This window comes from Radiomyces spectabilis (assembly GCF_025331425.1).
Source record: "Radiomyces spectabilis strain NRRL 2753 chromosome Unknown BYT42scaffold_7, whole genome shotgun sequence".
Taxonomy (NCBI): domain Eukaryota; kingdom Fungi; phylum Mucoromycota; class Mucoromycetes; order Mucorales; family Radiomycetaceae; genus Radiomyces; species Radiomyces spectabilis.
The window spans coordinates 936,245-951,825 of NW_026251932.1; the positions used below are offsets into that span (position 1 = coordinate 936,245).

General features: G+C 44.6%; 4 protein-coding genes across 4 annotated transcripts; 3 read left to right on the top strand and 1 right to left on the bottom strand.

The window, feature by feature from the left end:
* Nucleotides 1-733: 733 nt before the first annotated feature.
* On the top strand, nucleotides 734-3,282 carry BYT42DRAFT_571375 (uncharacterized protein). The gene has a single exon (XM_051568493.1). It carries the CDS (start codon nucleotides 857-859, stop codon nucleotides 3,047-3,049), a length of 2,193 nt encoding a protein of 730 aa, XP_051423048.1. The 5' UTR covers nucleotides 734-856; the 3' UTR covers nucleotides 3,050-3,282.
* On the bottom strand, nucleotides 3,261-4,356 carry BYT42DRAFT_571378 (uncharacterized protein). Its single transcript, XM_051568494.1, has 5 exons — nucleotides 4,255-4,356; nucleotides 4,061-4,170; nucleotides 3,779-3,928; nucleotides 3,599-3,721; nucleotides 3,261-3,532 (listed from the first exon to the last, which is right to left on the bottom strand). Exons 1-5 carry the CDS (start codon nucleotides 4,288-4,290, stop codon nucleotides 3,424-3,426), a joined length of 528 nt encoding a protein of 175 aa, XP_051423049.1. The 5' UTR covers nucleotides 4,291-4,356; the 3' UTR covers nucleotides 3,261-3,423.
* A 1,442-nt stretch (nucleotides 4,357-5,798) lies between these two features.
* Nucleotides 5,799-10,536, top strand: BYT42DRAFT_354464 (CNH domain-containing protein). Its single transcript, XM_051563195.1, has 11 exons — nucleotides 5,799-6,086; nucleotides 6,224-6,985; nucleotides 7,042-7,356; nucleotides 7,423-7,488; nucleotides 7,566-7,709; nucleotides 7,788-8,931; nucleotides 9,030-9,188; nucleotides 9,264-9,547; nucleotides 9,618-9,898; nucleotides 9,972-10,068; nucleotides 10,167-10,536. The coding sequence occupies exons 1-11, from the start codon at nucleotides 5,913-5,915 to the stop codon at nucleotides 10,323-10,325; spliced, it is 3,585 nt and encodes a 1,194-aa protein (XP_051423050.1). The 5' UTR covers nucleotides 5,799-5,912; the 3' UTR covers nucleotides 10,326-10,536.
* A 596-nt stretch (nucleotides 10,537-11,132) lies between these two features.
* On the top strand, nucleotides 11,133-13,492 carry BYT42DRAFT_571382 (uncharacterized protein). Its single transcript, XM_051568495.1, has 8 exons — nucleotides 11,133-11,362; nucleotides 11,429-11,495; nucleotides 11,562-11,592; nucleotides 11,666-11,947; nucleotides 12,012-12,219; nucleotides 12,297-13,025; nucleotides 13,101-13,331; nucleotides 13,402-13,492. The coding sequence occupies exons 1-8, from the start codon at nucleotides 11,302-11,304 to the stop codon at nucleotides 13,452-13,454; spliced, it is 1,662 nt and encodes a 553-aa protein (XP_051423051.1). The 5' UTR covers nucleotides 11,133-11,301; the 3' UTR covers nucleotides 13,455-13,492.
* Nucleotides 13,493-15,581: the final 2,089 nt, after the last annotated feature.

A 15,581-nucleotide genomic window follows, 5' to 3' on the forward strand; every position in this document is an offset into this window, starting at 1 on the left:
TAAAAAAAGATGTCATTTCGCGCCTTTGTTGGTTAACAAATTCACGACACCATGTCCATGTTGCGCTTTGTCATTGTGGATTTTCATTTGCATATGCATGGTGCAACACAATGAATACAAGTCTAACGGTCGAGAATCGCCGCTCCGCATGGGCGGTCGTACAAATGAACCATTGTACTCAATCCGCGTTCGCCACCGTCCGTTTAGCGTGTGATATCACAAAAGCCAAACTTTACCATTCAGGCTCTAGATTGAGTCCCGGTTCATTGGGCTTTTTGCCAAAAACATCTAGTTTTTTTTTTGTCCCGGATGAATTTGCCGGTCCAGGAAACACAAAGACACTAAGCATCATCAGAAGGGGTACCAATACAATGCAAAAACCAAGCAATGGAAGTCTTCAATACAAAAAAATAGGATGTTTGATTGCTCAATTAACTGGTTTCACCGAAGTAAAATGACGTGAAATCTTTCTTGGAGAGCCGACGAATGATAAATGCAACCGTTCATTGTGTGCTCAAAAAGATCCGCTCCTGCTTAGGAGCAAAAATGAAGATTGACTGTGCTAAAGAAAAAAAAAATCGGTTCAGGGAGATGATGGGAGAGACTTGCGGTTTTGATTTGAAGATCTTGGTAATCGGCATGGTGAATGACAAATTGCCTGTTTTGGATAGGCATTACGATAACGACGTAACAATAAAAGGAAAAGGTCTCGAACTGTCTCCTTTTATTCATCCTCAACTTGAAAGGGTTCTACTCACCTTTCCTTCTTTTTTTTCCCTTCTTCTTTATTTTTGTGTATTATTTTTTTTCTTCCTTTCCATTGACCTTTTGCCTATTATTAATTTTTTTGTATCTAATGTCCTTCTGCCGTGCATCGTTACCTCTATCTCCGCCATTGACGACGGATCGGGAACTGTGTGATTCACTCTACAATAACAAAGAGGAAGAAGTACCTGCTTCAGCGCCCGTATTTGAAGGTCATCTTTACTTGTGCACAAATAAAAGTGGAAAAAAGAAATGGCAATGGCGACTTTTCCGCTTTGACGGTACCTCATTGAGCTGTTTATCCAGCCGAAAAGTTAAATTGCCGCCTGATACTTTTATTGATATGCCTGTTGATCCCACTCTTCGATTAACCCAACTCGACCAAGACCCATGTTCCGCCACGTTAAATCTATCTTTGACCTCGCCATTGCTAGCCACACCTAAAACCAACCATCGCTTATCGCTACTGAAACGTCGTCATTCGGACCGAACTCACGGGCCCAAATTAGCAAGCTATTATCAATACCCTAAATGGACGGTTGATATTACCAACATTTCGTCCATTTCTATTCTCAAACCAGATACACCATCTTCCAAACAAATCAACACATTGCCACTACTCAACCTGACGCAGTCCCGATGCTTTTGTGTTCGCACCTTTGACGGACAGTGTCACGTTATGAAGGCACCAAAAGATAAAGACCTCGAACGATGGTTATTTGTATTGACCAAGATGTGGAAATATGCCAATGCGGTGCGGGATCAATTATTGGCTCAATCGCAGCCGATGGCGCGACCGATGAATAGTAACGACTTGGTAGGTTATCCGCCTCTGGCTACCGATCCTAACGTCCCTACCACTGCGATGCATTCTGCGACTCCGCCACTCCGCGACTATGGCATTCCATCTCCTGCGCAGGAGAAATCCTTTTTCGAACCGTCCGACGCGCCCAAACATTTATCACTGGAAAAAGCCCAGTGGATCGACGAATGGAGCCGGTCCATTGCGGAATTGGTTGCTCAAGATCCTCATGTCGAATTTGTCCCACCGCCCATCGAATCTATTCCCGACGACGATCAAATGAGTCTCGGGAGTGGCATGACCAGTATCAGTGCTCGAGGCAAAGCAAAACCGGTCCTACCTGCTTATGACCACCCACAGGGGGAAACACAGTGGAGAACACTGGAAAAGGATAAGAACAATAGCGACCACCCAACCCCGTATCCGCAAGAGTCACCTGTGGAAGGTCGACCTCATCCTGTACTCAGGAAGAAACGGTCCGACGATGTGAAAAACTGGATCACTCGACAATCACCGACGGACCAAGCTCCTGGCGAGCATCACCATCGGTCACTATCCCCCTCACATCGTCGTCAATCGCTGAATATCTTGTCCTCTATGCGTCACGACGACCAACCATCCAGTCCTCATGTTTCTCAGCTACAGTCGTCTAAAATCACCCGTCGAGCGTCGGCAGGTTTGATATCTCACTCCTTCACCAATTACCGCAGCCAGAGCCAGCCACTGAGGGATGATATCGACGACAATCTAGGGAACGACGGCATATCTGTGCATCCAACACCTCCCCTGCACCACCAAGACGGGTACAATGACATCCATCGAATCCATCCGTCCTTGTTGTCAAGGACACCCAGTATGCAAACCCTTCAACAGCAGCATCAACAGCAGCGAGGAACGGCGGTGCATCAACCTGGCGTTGATGATGATGATATCAGTTTGGCCGATTTACAACGTTCTTTACGACGGTTAAGCATGAATACTCCGCGACAACCACCGCGTCACAAGCTATCAAGATCGTCGATGGACTTGCAGCGACCTTATAGTGTATCATACGATTCGCTGTCTCCGTATTGTCATCCTACTCAGGGTGCGACGGGCTTGATGACATCCCATAGCACCAGAAACCGCATGTCTCCACTAGTCGCCCCTGCTTTACCGCCGATACCTAGAGCCTCCAGTACCCCATTGACCACACATCACTTGCTGAGCTATCCAGCCATGGTTGACACGTTGAAAGAAACCCATCGTGTTCGTTACAGCTTGGATGACCCACGTCTACCGCATGCCAAACATGCGCAACAAGCCTATCCTTTTCACCCACTTTCCAGATCCACATGGGACATGGCGCCGTGCCAAAAATTGGCTCCTTTGAAGGTGAAATCGCAATCAATAGACAAAGACAGATCCCACGGCCTGGGCACTCATTATCAACGACACTCTGTTGATCTATTGCCTGATCAAACACGGTATTACAGGCCATAAGAAAAATAAATGAAGCGGTTTTCGACATGTATCGGTGCCAGAAGATCTTTTTTTTTTCCTTCCTTCCTTCCTTTCTCCCTCCCTCCCTCCTTTTTTCCCTTGCTCCTTTTCTCTAATTGATTCATAGACTGATTACTACAACGAAGCGAAAGAAAAAAAAAAAGATGATAATTCATTATTATACTACACAATAACCGAGAGAAGCCAAAAAAAAAAAAAAAAAAAAAAAAAAAACCGCATGTTACGGTACAAGGAGATACATTAACAACCATCTAGAAATTATTACAATACACGTTCCAATGCTCTTTTTTTATTATTATTTTCCTGCACTATCGAATTGCTGTTATGCTTTCTTTTCTTCGCATTGAGGTTGTTTATTCTCGATGAATCAGGACAAATAGACCGAGAATGCCCAGTAAAACGGTCTTGAGCCATGGATAGTCATTCATCAAAATAGTCACCATACCCACATACGGAACAAAACTGTTGCCATGAAATAAAATGTGTCAGTTCAGAACGGAATGCCAGGGACATTGGTTTTCTATTTACCCTTTCACTTTGCCCACCACGTGATGTTGATGGATCCACATTTGTCTGCGATCGTACAACCCTCGGTCGTCGCCAGGGTTATTGTCACCTTTGGTCAACAGGTATTGTTTTTGTGTTTTCACACTGGAATGTAGTTTTAGTAACGATAATGAATGATAGGTTAAGTTTGAGACCACTCACTCATCATGAAGTTTGATCACTCGATGTACGATGGGTATATCCCGTCCCGGTAGCTTGAATACGCAGATATCATTGACATGGATTGGGTCATTTTTGGGTAAATGAAGGAATAACAGATCACCACGGTGGAAGGCCGGTTCCATACTTCCACTAAAAACCAACATGATAACGGATTTAGGACACGTCTTTTTTTTTCATGCGCTTTTGGGGAATTTTATGGCATAAAAGAAAAAAGGCCACGCTTCTAGTGGCCCTCCTCCAAAGCTCTTGTTTTTCATTTACCTCAATACCACTACAATAGGGCTTTCTGTATTGGTTACAACAGATAAACCTTTCCAAATCATCAACGCTGAGGCGGCGATCGTGAGGATATTCAGAACCTGTAACGCGACCTACAGCATCCGCATTAGCTTGCCTCATCTTGACATGACCGAGTACGATTTCGCTAAAGCATCAAGATAAAATAAGAAATCTACCTGTCTCGCGTTCATACGACGCAGTTCCGCAAACATGGTGAATGACAGGCAATTGAGGTTGAAGAAGGGGAGAGCAGAAAAGTGCTGTAAGCGGTGATTAGAAAGGCGGTGCCAATCATCAAGACCATTTTTGGGATGACACGTCACCTCCGCCGAATGCAGCACGTATCCAAGGTTTCTCAACCTATTTCGTCGGTCATAAAATAAAAAGGGTTCTTTCGCGGGAACAAGGAAAATTGCGATATATCGAAGAATGGTCTTGTAGGCAACATGGTAGGTTTTTCTGTATGTCGCTAGTATGAAAATTCGCGAAAACTGCAACTGCCCATTAGGGCTATTTTTATTCAACCAAGCTATCTCATTTAATGGCACACAATCGCTCGTGCTTCGACGATAACGCACCGCTTTTAGATGTGTGGCGCGCAATGGATATGAGTTGCACAGTGTTTTGCCGATGCATAGACCCTTTGAAAAAATTGAACCCATAGGTCAATCCCACTCCCACCCATAAACAAGTGAATAAAAACGTAGTCTATATCTCATAAAAATAATAGTTGTATTCATTCTATAGCCCTGACCGCTACGGGAGTTGATCACCGAGAGATTCTTTGTCATTCGAAAAACGCTGATTCATTGAATGCCAAGCGATACATGGTCCGCCGTGACCGAAAAAGCACGCGTGTCGGAAAAAGGAAAACCGACCCACATTGCTGTCTTAGAGATATAGTCGGTCTGGGAAAGAATCAATAATGTATTCAACTTGCTCAAATGAGGTTAGAAATGCTATCTTTACAGACAAATAGAGCGAAAGTGGTGGGGCCAATGCTTATTCTGGTTGGATTTTCTGCAGCAGAATCCAATTCAGTACTTGGAACCATGAGGCACGTATAATATGTTTCTGGTCATTATAGAAAAAAGTCTAAACTATTATAGTTGGATGCGACCTTGAAGTGGCTAGAAAGCAATAAACGAAAAACTAAAAAAAGCACGGCTTTTTTATTTATTCTCGCGTGGACGGAATTATTATCGCTCCAGCCAACTAGCCCCGAACATGTCTATTTTTTTTTTTTTTACCAAACCACCATACACGCTCCCCTGCAATCCTGATAGAAACTAATGCGCTTTTCAAAAGTACGATGTTATGGTGTCTCAGTAACAGATAAGATAAAAACAACTTTTTCTTGGGTGTTGGATCCATTGATGGGGAAAGTGGATAAAACATGTAATGAGATGACGGTTGTCTAATACAAGACGGTTGTCTAATACAAGACGGTTGTCTAATACAACCTTGTGGAACCATCAGCCACGTTGCCGTAGTCTGTCCAACAAACGCGCTTCTGTTCCATTTTTCTCTTGGTGAGGGAAACTTGGCCATGTCAAAAGCTCCCGTAAAAAGCTACAAATGCATATTAAAGAGAACGAAAACCATACATACCAACATGTATGCACTATCGATAAATATCGATTTCAACTTGCTTTATATTTTGATTTTATTTTGCGAGGATCTAAAAAAATGAACGATTAACGGTGGGTTTGCTGACATCATGGGTTACACGGGAGGTGCATTTTGTAGAAACGCACCAGCATCCCGAATTTCTTTTGGCTTCACCCTTTGACCCATTCCTTGAACCGGGCTTCCATGCCTACCACTAATCACCATGGCCAACTACTACACGTCTCTTTCTAAAAATCAGTCCACTACCACCCTCGACGCCCTATATCAGGATCTCGATAGTTTCATTCATGAACTCTCTGTCGATCTACCGCCCCAATCAACTTCAGATGGAAAGAATATCATCACCACTTATGAAGCAATAACATCCACGGAAACTGTAAGTATATTTCACGTCAAATTTTACATTCACTCTATTTGATTTGAACAAACCATGAGATACTTCTTTTTCACGATGTGCGAATATGCCCGCCCTAAACTGGTCTGTCTAACCTTCAACCGCTTGATATTTTTTAGTACCCATGTATGATGGATCAAAAAGATAAGCATGATTCAGCCACTTTTAGATACTACGGCGAGTGTAAACTTGATGGAAAACGGGATTCTGGCTCTTCCACTGGCCAAGAAACCGTGTGCCCTGAATCCTTGGATTGCGCAGCACGAAATCCTCGCCCTGAATCGACTTCCCCTTCCGATCGTTCATTCGCTTCCGTCGACGCGGAACTCCACCAATCGTCGACGTCGCTGCATGGTTCAAAATCATCCAGTCTATCCACTGCCTCGTCCTATGCCAACCCCACTGAAACGTCGTCCCCATCATCCTCAGATCCTTCTGCTCCCCGTCCCCTTCCGTCTCATCCTCATCCTACCATTAGCACCAGCACCAATACAATTACCAACGATGCACCAAAAGAACTCACCAAAGTATCAGTGGATGAGCACACCGTCGTTTATACAACAAGATCCAGTTCTCTGAACCGTCAAATGTCAACCTCTTCAGAAAAATATGCTGGCCCCACGTTTATGCGATCCAATAATTTACTCAGTCCCAAATTATACTCCACACCTACCTCCCCACTGGCCACCCATGTCGCTCGTTTTACATCGGAATCATTGGCCGCATCGCATGCCCATTCCCCTTGCATCGTCTTTCCAAATTACACGCTCATGTCCGAGCTGGGAGAAAAATTTATCGAAGAAGTGTATACAATGACGGAGCGGCGAAAAATTTTCTGTTCCGCCGAATATCCTACCAGTTTTAGTGGAGAGGAAGCCATGGTGAGAAACTTTAGCAACGGTGTTACACCATCCATGATTGACAGTGTGAGGTATAGGATATTATTCGATCTCTGTTTCCTACGGGTTTACCAGATAATACGTATCGAAAGATCGCGCGATCGTTGATTCACACTACACCGGCGCTTATTTACCCTTTATCGTATTCCGAGAAATCCGTTCGAAACAACACCTTGTATGACTCGCCCCACGAAGTTTACAATTTGGCAGAAGAAGCCTTGGAAGGCGACATCCCACAAGGCGTGTTTACCCAACTCACCCCGTGTTACTCCAATTTTTGTTTACCCGGTCAAGGAGGCTGTTATGCTCCATGTTGTCCTAATCGATCCTCCGCTCCATCCAGTGAGACAACGGTAAGCTTGTCTGACAGATGATCGTCTACTTTTTATACTGACAAAGAGGGAAAAACACAATGGCAGAAACGTCATCCCGATTTGCAACGCCATACCTCCTTGTCGTCATCCATGGCGTCTTCCCATGATACGGTATATTTTTTGATTGATTTTGAGCATCATGAGTGTGAAGGGTCGATTGTTGAATATCATGCGGTTGTTTGTTCTAGTCGGTATCGCGGGCATGGTCGGCGTCGGTATCGCGTGAAATCCTTCAGCGGACCCCGGACGTGGAGATCAAACGACAGGAAGCGATCCATGAAATTATCTACACCGAAGAAGATTACGTGCGCGATCTCAATTTGCTGGACGAAGTAAACATTAAGCCCAATCATGCCCTGCTGTGATTTTCACGAATTCCATTTCACCAATACATATTCGTTTTCCCATAGTTGTATGCGACGCCGTTACGAACTGCTCAGTGTCTCGAAGAATCGTACCGCGAGGCATTTTGCGATAACGTGTTCAATAATTACATGGAGATTCTGCAAATCCATCGCCAACTGTATCGAGATTTACGCGACCATCAGAGCTATTGTCAATCGCAAAATTCGGCAGGGTTTGTGGACAAAATTGGTGACATCTTTCTGCGCCATCTCCCCAAATTTAAAGACGCTTATACCCGTTACGGACCGCACGTCGTTCTCGCCGAATACGCCGTCAAGAAAGAGATGGGCCGTAACATTCTTTTCCAAAACTTTATTCACGAAAAGCAACGACAAGCCGAGTGTCGAAAACTCCCCTTCCGCCACTTTATCATTCTGCCCGTCACACGTTTGCAACGGTATCCGCTGTTGATTGGCGCCATCTTGAAGAAGACCGCCGATGATCACCCTGACAAGCAGTCGCTCCTCCAATGCGCCGACATGCTGAAATCCGTAGCGAGCGAAATGGACGAGCGGACGGCTGAGACGAAAAACACGTTGCGCATCTGTATGATCAACGATCGCATTGTTTACAAGCCCAATGAAATGCATGATCTTCGTTTGTTAGCTACAGGACGCAAGTTATTGCATGAAGGCATTTTAACGCGTCGATCGCATATGGTGGTTGAAACCGTCGAACTTCACGTCTTTTTGTTTGACCACATGCTTGTACTGACAAAGTTGCGCAAGAACAGTGCGGGTGAGGAAGAGTATCACATCACGAAACGACCGATTCCGTTGGAACTGCTGCACGTTCAGGAAGCCACGGAAGGATTTTCGTTGGGTTTGCGTGCCATGAGTAGTACCTATACGTCGACATTTGCCTCTCATACAGGCACCACGGTCGGTTCCTCCCCGTTTGGCACTCATTATCCTCTATTGATCCATCATTTGGGTCGTCACGGCGCCGATCATTTACTTCACGCCGAAAATGCTGAAGCGCGATTGGCTTGGAAAGAGCAAATCGTCCAGGCCAAAGCGGCCATGGAACGACTTCAACCCGATCGCCAAGTCTTTGAAATCCGATCCCTCAGTGACACCACCTTCACCGGCGCCACAGCCCACGGCGCTTCATTCAATCACGGCAAAATCACTTGCTCGGTGCCGTTTGGTACGTGAATTTCATCCGTCAATCTTATACGATCCCTGTATTGACAGTCGATACTCATCTTTCTTTTTCTGTTGACTGACTTTTATGTGGATGTGTAGTGAGCACGAGGGGGATTCGAATGATTGCCATAGGTACGCTTGCTGGTATTTGGATGGGCATTGAAGGCGACACCAATAGTATCCATCAAGTGTTATCGTTGCAAGACGTTCAACAGCTCGCTGTACTGGAAGAACATCGCATCCTTATCATTCTTGCAGGTAAAGCCATCCCATGATTCTGATTTGCAGACGACCAAGTCATGATAAACTTATGGAGCTTTGGTATTTTTGTAGATAAATCGCTGTACGCGTATGCCTTGGACCCGTTGGACCCCACTCTTTCCAAGAAAACCGATGAGCGACCAAGTCAGAAAATTGCTCAACATGTGTCTTACTTTAATGCCGGTATATGCAATAACCGGACATTGGTCATTGCGATGAAGAAACGAGGCATGGACAGCCATTTCAAAGCCTTTGAGCCCATTTGCGGCGATTTGCGCGATCCGAAAAATGCCAAATTTATGACCTCCAAATCTAGCTTTTTCCATAAAGCACCATCATGGTTCAAGGTGTACAAGGTAATATATAAAAATGGTCATCCTTTCTTTGTAGGTTGCTTGTGTGTTGACGAATGAACGTTTCTTTTAGGAATTTTATATTGGAGCCGACTCGTCAGCCATTCATTTCTTGAAAGCGCGCGTGGTGGTTGTTTGTACGCGAGGATTTGAAATTATTGATCTGGAGCAGCTCCATTTGAACCGAAATATCCCTGATTTGAATAATCCTGACTACGGATTCGTGCAACAACGAGGTGACGAGCTTAAACCGCTGGCCATGTTCCGGTGTAAAGAACATTACCTGCTTTGTTACAATGATTTTGCTTTTCTCGTCGACAGTCATGGTTCATTTATTCGTGATGCCTATTTATGGTAACGCTTCTGTCCTGGGATTGAATGATATTTCCGAAGCCCCTGTTCCAATCGCTTAATCCATTCATTATAGGATTGCTTGGGAAGGCACACCTCACAGCATTGCATTCTATTATCCTTATGTTATTGCATTTGATTCTCGGTTCATTGAAGTACGGCACGTGGAAACGGTAAGCTTTTTTTTTTTTGTTTTGCGCAAAAAAACTATGTTGTACTATTGTGGCATGTTTGAGACTCACTTTTTGTACGCTACTCTTTATGTTGCCAGGGACAATTGGTGCAAGTCCTTGCTGGCGTCCACATGCGATGTTTGCAGTTCACCAATAGCGCTTTTGCGCCTGTCATTCATGGTTGCATGGCTCATCCTTTCAAGCCTGAATATCAGTACGTTTTCCAACTAATCGCTAATTTCGAACCACCTGTATAGCAGGCTCTACACACCCGGATTGAGAGACGGCTTTTGATTATACAGTGCCCCTAATTTATAAACTTCACAAACTATTCATTCTCATGAGAATACATCTTCTTTTGTTATCACTATTGGTTAATTTAACAAATCAATGAAGGGGAAAAAAGTGACTTGTTGACTGAAAATACATTAACTCAAAGATGTATTCGAAGGCACTGACCAGTGGTCGCTCGCTTATCTTTGTTACTTGGTAACATGTCTACAGTTGTCTGCTTTGATTTGGCACTTAGTTTGGAAGTTGCGCACCCAGCGATTCCTGCCGCCCTCGGCCCCCATTCTTTCCGGCATCGATTCAGTCAGCTTGTTCCATTCTTTTGGTGCCAAGGAATTCCCAGGTTTCACAAAAACACGCGGCTATTGCTGTGCATGATTTGTTCCTGACATGGTTCCAATTGGCAAAACTCTTTTGTAACTCACGGAATATCATAATAGTCACGGGACGTTTGTTTGGTGGCAATGCGTCTACATCAGTTGGAAGATGACGTTACACAAGATCTGAGGCAAAGGTGTCGAGCCACCGATTCAAGGACCCACTTGCCACAGCATTACATCTAATTTTCATATATTCTTCATATCTGTTTCCCCTTCAATTAGGTTGGCAGAAGCGGCTTGTGGCAGCAATTGATTTATAATTCCCCAATTGTCACTGCAGCACAAAAGAATTAGTGCGCTATTTTTTGTCCCTTCCATAAATAGAACAAAGAAACATCTCATGTAGGCCCAAAACACCGATGCTCCGGCCACCCGCTTTAGTGTGGATTGGTGCACGGCCGTGGTTGGCCGGCTGAGTCGCATCACAGGCGGAAGAGGAAAAAACCCTCGAGTGCCCGAACTATTTTTTTTCAATAGGCGCATTCGTCTGGGGTTTCGCTTGACGGTAAAAAGTGCCATCCCGTTGACAGAGAGATCACAAAATACGACTCCATCTTTGCACATGTCACAGTCGCAGCATTTCAATCCAAGTGACTATCCTGTCGTAGTCGGCATCGATTTCGGTACACTTCATGGCTGATCTTGTTCCGTTTTCCGACTTCTGATGACTTGTTTTTTTGAATTTTCAGGCACCACCTTTTCAGGCTGTTCTTATGCTTTTGTGCAAAACGACGAAGTTGTGGATATCGTACGATGGTAAAGATTCTTCACCGCAAATATCCAGTGAAGAATTCTAGGTTGACCAATTAAATATTTTAATAGGCCTAAACAAAATAATAACGTCTACCCAAAGGTAAAAAGCCAAAAACAATGACACCAATGATACATAGAGAGGAAGCAATACTCAACTGCGACTCATTGTTTAGACACCTACGCTCAACTTTTATCAAAACAACTCGAATCAGTTGACCCAATGGGGAAATGCTGCCCGGTTAGAAATGCAACGACCATCCGCACGGAATTCCGTGTTACTGAAACAGTACAAATTATACCTCGATGAAAATATCGCCAAAGACCTTCCTCCTCTCCCCAATGGCCTCACCATTGTCGACGCCATTGCAGATTATCTACGAGCGCTGCACGAGCATGTCGTGAATGAACTGAAAAAGGGATTCGCACGAAACTACGGACAACACCAATTCCGATATGTAGGTTTCGTATAAGGGTCCATAAAATCCGGTGTCCGTCGTGTTGACGACCCTTCACGTGTAGTGTTTAACCATTCCTGCCATGTGGTCCGATCGAGCAAAGAGTACGATGCGTGAGGCTGCTATCAAAGCTGGCTTGATAACAGAAACCGATCACCGCGATCGTTTAATGCTCACTTCCGAACCTGAAGCCGCCGCATTATACTGTGAAAAGAAGTGCGAACAGTTTAATCTTCGTCACGGCGACCGTTTCATGATCTGTGACGCAGGAGGTACGCTGAAAATGGAATGGAGGGCTTCCCAGGGGTTGCAAAGAGCAATGTTAACAGTAATGGGATCATGCGATTAGGTGGTACGGTGGATTTGATTGTCTTTGAAATTGATGAACGCAGTGGACGCAAGTTACGTGAGTGCACCAAGGGACACGGACAATCGTGTGGCTCGGTGTTTTTGGACCGTCGGATGCGAAAACTGTTAAAAAAGAAGTTCAAGGAGTACCTGTCATCGATTCCCGCTTCGGCTTTCGAGACCATGATGGATACCTTTATTGATCTGATCAAACCTCAATTTGACGGTGTCGAAGAGCAATTCATTTCTCTGCCTGCATCGATGAATCTGGGGTCACTCGACAATCCGGCCATCGGTTTGGAAGACGGCACCCTGTGCTTGACGGCGGCGGAACTGAAGCAAGAAGTGTTTGAACCGGTGATCAAGGAAGTGCTGGCATTGATTGAAGATCAGTTGCTCAAGGCAGGGACCATGCAAGCGATTTTCTTGGTGGGTGGATTCGGATCGTCCAACTACCTGTTTGAACGAGTGCAAGAAGAATTTGCAACACGGGTTGGCTTTGTCGCTGTGCCACCACGTTGTGAGTTGGCGGTGGTTCGAGGTGCGGTTTACTTTGGATTGAATCCGCGCGTGGTCACTACGCGTATTCCACGATCCTGGTACGGTATCGATACCACCACTTCATTCGAAGAAGGCGTCGATCCGCCAAGCTATAAACTCATCCGTGCCGACGGAAGCGTACGATGCGACAACCGATTCTCAGTCTACGTTCGACGAGGAGAAGCTTTGGGTAATCCTTGCAGAGATCATTAATGATATTGGGTTTGGACTGACATTGAACATGATTTTTCTTTGTTTGGGTTAGATATTGACAATTGCGTATCCAAAGATTTCTTTGCTTATTATCCTCATCACACGACTTGTACGTTGTATGCTGCCGATACCGAAGAACAACCAAGATATACCACGAGTCCCGGTGTGCGTAAAGTCGCGAATTTCACGATCCCCATGCCATCGTTGACCGGAGTCGCTCAAGGCGAAAAAATTGATTTAACCATCAAAATGTATTTCGGCGAGGTCGAACTTCGAGTGGAAGGTAAGAAAAAAAAATCCTAAATAAAAACTGCCAGGTGGACTGGCTTTACTGATGTTTTTTTTCTTTGCAGCTGTCATTCGAGGTACAACCTACGGCACAACTTGCAGCTTTGAAAGCGAATAGAAACTTTATACACACTATAAAATAAAATACATCATTACACTATTATACTATAACTTGGGGTGCGTGAAAACAAGATAAGGACAAAATCTAAATCCCTACCTATTGGCAGATGCCTGCGATGATGAGGTTTATTTAAACGGCCACGAGAAGGCCCGGAAAAGTTATGTGGTACCCTAAGAAATCACAAAGCTTCTCCCAAGGCGCTGTGTTAATAGGAGACTCTAACAAGCCGTACACCCGCTGTGCAATGGATGCCACCTGCTACTGGATGCCGCACTCCTACATTGAGCGACATTCGTCAGACAAAAAGCCTAACGCAATACGGCATAACCTGGGCGAGACTCTTGATGGAACTTTGGTATATTAATGTCAATACTCTGGCATACCATGAAACACTTTTAATGAACAAAGCAGCACTTATTGACCCCCTCCGTTCTGTCCCGCCCAAGGTTATGATAGATCTACAAAGATGTATGGGAATGTTGGGTATTTAAAAAAAATGAGTTAGTAAGCTCTTTGGTTGATTCAAATTTCGTTGAGATATTTTACCTTTGATGTTTGATGCAGCAGATACCGAGGGCTTCCCGACCGAAATAAAGAAAGGATACAAATATAAAAAAAAAAAAGTAAATACAATAGGTGCGTCTGTAAAAACCCCCTAAAAACCCTGTGGGAAAAAAAAGGAGGAAAAGACTGCAAGAAGACTATTCACTAAAATACAAAATACATACTACAACTACAAAATAAAATGGTCGGGAAGAAATATCGAAGGCGATACCACGGGCAGCAATCCATATGAGAGGAACCTGGGGAGGACGCGTCAGCGTTTCCTGATGAAAAAGAGAGTCACACCACCGACGATGCCTTTGACGACAAAAACCGGATTGGCCACAATCTGGTGCCCGAACAAAGTAGAAAGGTTTTGGAGGGATGGATGGCTTGAATGGCTTGCCAGGCAAAAGAAAACCGGAGAGAAAACCAAAAGCTAAAGACAGAATAGAGAAAAAGGACAGGTAAATTTTTTCTTGTCGAAAAACGGATAGTCGTATCACACAAAAGGTACCTTTTTTCATAATAATCGAATCGACCGGATCAGATACACGCCATAGTCTGGATGATGGATGATGGATGCAATGATAGTGAGGGATTTCCAGGCAAACAGAAGAGATGCAAAACTAAAGAAGAAGAAAAAATTCGGACAAAAATATGTGATTTTCCATGGATGAAACAATAGTCACCTCACTGATGCATGAATGATGAGCTACACAGATCGAAGCATATCTGCTCCATGTATCATTCGATTACTGAAGAGAATGAAAGGGCATATACAGTATAACTGACAGATAACCCAAATTAAATGATGCTACAAAACACCAGATCGTCGTATCGTCAATCACCTTTCTTCAAAAAAGAGCTCCACTTACATTTTATGTGAACGGCGACGATGCTCTGTTTGACCACAACTGGCGCAAACGACATCTTGGTGCTGACTGTTTCGCCTATTATTCGTGGAAGTGTTTCGTGGAGAGAAATTTGGGCAACCATGACTTGTAGAGCGCTGATAATCGTTGTCGTTGCAAGATGGGGACCGAGGCATGGTTGAAAGATGAGTCTTGGTTGCGACGACGGTACAAAGGGTAACCCCTGTGATCTTCGACGGTAGCTTCGTTGAAGGAGCGCGGGTAACGCTTCTTACAGGAGCCGTTTTCCATGCACGGAGACCTCGGATGCATTATTCCACACGGACCGTGCATCATACACTTGCTAATGGTATCATAGAGATCTGGATATCTCTCTCTGTCCGGCAATTCAGCTGACACGATATTATCGTAATCATCGAGCGTTCGTGGCTTGTCGTCCGGATGTAACACCAAAAGCAGATGGAGGTGCGGTAATCCTCGTTTTTGAAATTCCACAGTATGGACATGGGCAACTACCCTACCCAAAACATGCTTCTTGGTCAAATCTTCCATGAGAGCTTTACGCTTCATGTTAAAAACTCGAGCGCAAAGGTCGGGCCGATCAACAGCTGTCTGGAGTGGAGCCAACTCGTCCTGAATTTCCAACCACTGAGGATTGCAAGTGAAAGTAATAAAGAGATCCGGCTGCCCGCATCGACGTACGATA

What these genes read in the sequence shown, in the direction of transcription:
- BYT42DRAFT_571375 (XM_051568493.1), top strand. Translation starts at nt 857, where the DNA reads ATGTCCTTCTGCCGTGCATCGTTACCTCTATCTCCGCCATTGACGACG.
- BYT42DRAFT_571378 (XM_051568494.1), bottom strand. Translation starts at nt 4,290, where the DNA reads ATGTTTGCGGAACTGCGTCGTATGAACGCGAGACAG. An exon ending in GTGATCAAACTTCATGATGA is followed by an intron (nt 3,722 to 3,778) that starts GTGAGTGGTCTC and finishes ACTACATTCCAG; the next exon opens with TGTGAAAACACAAAAACAAT. An exon ending in GTGGTGGGCAAAGTGAAAGG is followed by an intron (nt 3,533 to 3,598) that starts GTAAATAGAAAA and finishes TCATGGCAACAG; the next exon opens with TTTTGTTCCGTATGTGGGTA.
- BYT42DRAFT_354464 (XM_051563195.1), top strand. Translation starts at nt 5,913, where the DNA reads ATGGCCAACTACTACACGTCTCTTTCTAAAAATCAGTCCACTACCACC. An exon ending in ATTCGTGATGCCTATTTATG is followed by an intron (nt 9,899 to 9,971) that starts GTAACGCTTCTG and finishes CATTCATTATAG; the next exon opens with GATTGCTTGGGAAGGCACAC. An exon ending in AAGTACGGCACGTGGAAACG is followed by an intron (nt 10,069 to 10,166) that starts GTAAGCTTTTTT and finishes TTATGTTGCCAG; the next exon opens with GGACAATTGGTGCAAGTCCT.
- BYT42DRAFT_571382 (XM_051568495.1), top strand. Translation starts at nt 11,302, where the DNA reads ATGTCACAGTCGCAGCATTTCAATCCAAGTGACTATCCTGTCGTAGTC. An exon ending in ATAATAACGTCTACCCAAAG is followed by an intron (nt 11,593 to 11,665) that starts GTAAAAAGCCAA and finishes CTCATTGTTTAG; the next exon opens with ACACCTACGCTCAACTTTTA. An exon ending in GGTCGAACTTCGAGTGGAAG is followed by an intron (nt 13,332 to 13,401) that starts GTAAGAAAAAAA and finishes TTTTCTTTGCAG; the next exon opens with CTGTCATTCGAGGTACAACC.